General features: G+C 43.0%; 1 protein-coding gene across 1 annotated transcript; it reads left to right on the top strand.

Moving 5' to 3' along the window:
- Positions 1 to 2,034: 2,034 nt before the first annotated feature.
- LOC138882803 (uncharacterized) lies at positions 2,035 to 2,493 on the top strand. Its single transcript, XM_070163436.1, has one exon. It carries the CDS (start codon positions 2,035 to 2,037, stop codon positions 2,491 to 2,493), a length of 459 nt encoding a protein of 152 aa, XP_070019537.1.
- Positions 2,494 to 2,975: the final 482 nt, after the last annotated feature.

Here is a 2,975-nt window from a genome sequence, read left to right as displayed (position 1 = left end):
GGGCGTGATCAAATTTTGGCGTCGTTGCCAGGTAATTAACTTTGTTATCAATTACAATTGAACGAAATACAAAAATTCTTAGTGTAGTCAGTTTTCTTTACACCCAATCTATACATTGAAATTTTAACGTTTGTTGACTCGGTTGTACAGGTGCATGCCTAGAAACTCATCGAGAACTGGTGAAGTATTTGAAGCATTATCAGATCCCGAGAAAGTTTTCAAGGCCTTGAATTGGGCCAACTGGAAAAACTAACAACAACAAACAACTGAACAATTCGAACCAAACATGGGAGATCACGAAGTAGACCCAGTTGTACCAATAGCGCGAGAGGATGCTCTCTATGACTGGGCACAACCCACAGCTAAAAATCTGGATACATCGATTGTAATCCCGCAGATACAGGCTGAATCGTTTCAAATCACGAATAACATGTTGCACTTGTTGCAAAACAATGGACTATTTTCGGGGTCACAAGTCGAAGATCCTCAATAACACTTGAAGAATTTCCTGTCAATCTGCAAAACCCAAAGGCAGCCCAACGTAACTCCGGAAGCAATCAAGATGTTATTGTTTCCATTCTCAGTAATAGGAGCTACCCAGACCTGGCTAAACTCACTCCTCAGTAATTCCATAACAACTTGGGAGGAGTTAGTCAAGCAATTCGTGAACAAGTTCCACCCACCCAACAAGACTGCTCAACAAATTGATGAAATTTTGAGTTTCAAACAGAGACCAATGGAGACACTGAATGAAACATGGGAATGATTCAAAGAGATGCTGGTTATATGTCTGCACCACAGTATTCTAGATCTGATGTTGGGGCATCGGTTTTACATGGGATTGCCAAATAGCGTGAAGAACATTATTGATGCTTCAGCTAGGGGAGCATTTTTGAGCAAAACATGGAGAGAAGGCCAGAGTTTGCTTGACAAGATGGCACAAAATTCGGGATAGACAACCAGGAATGCACCTATCACTTCAGTGGTTCACTCAGTGCTTTTAGATCCATCCAACTCTATGGCTGAAAATATGGCCACATTATTGACACAGATGAGTATACTCACCAAAAAGGTGGAAGAGTCAGGGCAGAAGCAGCAGGTACACATCGTAGATACTACCAATGGGGGCTTGTGTACATCTTGCATTAATCAGCCAATTGGTAACCAGTGGAATGCAGAACATGATCATCATCACTACCCTGAAGACATGAACTATGTGTCTAATTATGGAGGCCAGAGACAGGGTGGTCATAATTGGGGCCAGCAAAATCAGCCGTATAGGCCAGTCCAGTCACAGTTCAACAATGGGAACATGGGAGGTATGAGACCTCCTAACAATATGGCACCTTACCCAAGGTCATAGGGACATAACAATCAGAATCAGCAGTAAGGGTATCACCCTCCTCAACAGCAGCATGGTGGACGGTAGGAAGATGGGTTTGCTAGACTTGAGGCAATGATGCAACAGGTTATTGGGTCTAATGCAAAAATTAGTGAGAGAGTAGATGCACATGATTCAGCTATCAAGAATATTGAAGTGTAGATGAGCCAAATTTCGATGTCTTTAAATAATTATCCTCATAGGATATTACCTGAAAACACTCAAATAAACCCCAAAGATCAAGTCCTGAAGCAACTGATGGAAGTGAGTCTACGGAAAGGCAGAGATTTAGACGTAGAGCAACAAAGGGCTCGAGAGAGCAGACAGGCTGAGACTCTCATACCAGTGCCCATTGAGCTAGATGAGTCAACGAAACTGACAGAGGTGACAGTCTAGCCTACTTAGGAAGAATACAACATTCATATTGAGCCTGAGAAAGAAGCTGAGACAACCCAGGAACAAGTAGTTGAGGTGGCAGCTGATAAAGAGCAGTCCCAAATCATTGGGAAGAAGAGACCTCCTGCACCATTCCCTTAGAGGCTGGCTAAGCACCAAAAAGAGGAGCAGTACAAGAAATTCTTGGAGATGCCGAAACAAATCCAGGTAAATATTCCATTGATAGATGCTTTGAAAGAGATGTCGGGGTATGCAAAATGATGAAGGACTTAATGTCCCGAAAATTTGATTTCCAAGACTTGGCCACAGTTACTCTTACTCAGACCTGTAGTGCAACGGTGACTAGACCAATTGCTGAGAAGTTGTCTGACCCAGGGAGCTTTACAATTCCATGCACTATTGGTAATTTTGCTTTCGCTAAAGCACTTTGTGATCTAGGGACCAACATAAATCTTATTCCCCTAGCGATCTATAAGAGGTTGGGTATTGGAAGAGCTAGACCCACCTCTATGTTGTTGCAGCTGGCTAACAGGACTGTAAAAAGACCCTCTAGTATCCTGGATGATGTGTTGATTCAGGTAGGGAAATTTGTGATCCCTGCAGATTTTGTGATCTTAGACTGCAAAGTGGATGAAGAGATTCCCATAATTTTGGGAAGGCCGTTCTTGGCCACTGGGAGAGCTCTCATTGATTGTGATACTGGTAGCTCAAGATGAGATTGAACGACGAAGAGATAACATTCAATGTGCAGAAATCTATGAGGCGACCAAGTGAATTCGCCAATTGCTCTCTTATTGATGTTGTGGATGTAATCGTAGAGACTAATGATGAGATGCTGACTATTGAGGACCCCATTGCTGCACGTTTGATGAATTTAGATGAGGTGAATGGAGAAGAACTGGCAGAATGGGTGTTGGCGTTAGAGGGTAGAGGATTCTGGGATAGAACTCTTGAATTTGAGCCCTTGCACTTAGAAAATAGAGAAACTCCTCCAACCAAACCATCCATTGAGGAACCACCAAAGCTGGAGTTGAAACCACTGCCCACCCATCTTCGGTATAAGTTTCTTGGACCTGACTCCACATTACCTGTTATTATCTCATCTAGTTTGTTAGATGTGCAGGCACAACAACTCTTGCAGGTACTCAAGGAGTGTAAGACTTCCATTGGGTGGACCATGGCAGACATAAAGGGGATC

Source organism: Nicotiana sylvestris, chromosome 12 (genome assembly GCF_000393655.2).
Source record: "Nicotiana sylvestris chromosome 12, ASM39365v2, whole genome shotgun sequence".
Lineage (NCBI taxonomy): Eukaryota > Viridiplantae > Streptophyta > Magnoliopsida > Solanales > Solanaceae > Nicotiana > Nicotiana sylvestris.
This window is presented reverse-complemented; position numbering and strand designations above follow the sequence as displayed.

Coding starts and splice junctions, on each gene's coding strand:
- LOC138882803 (XM_070163436.1), top strand. CDS start 2,035: ATGATGAAGGACTTAATGTCCCGAAAATTTGATTTCCAAGACTTGGCC.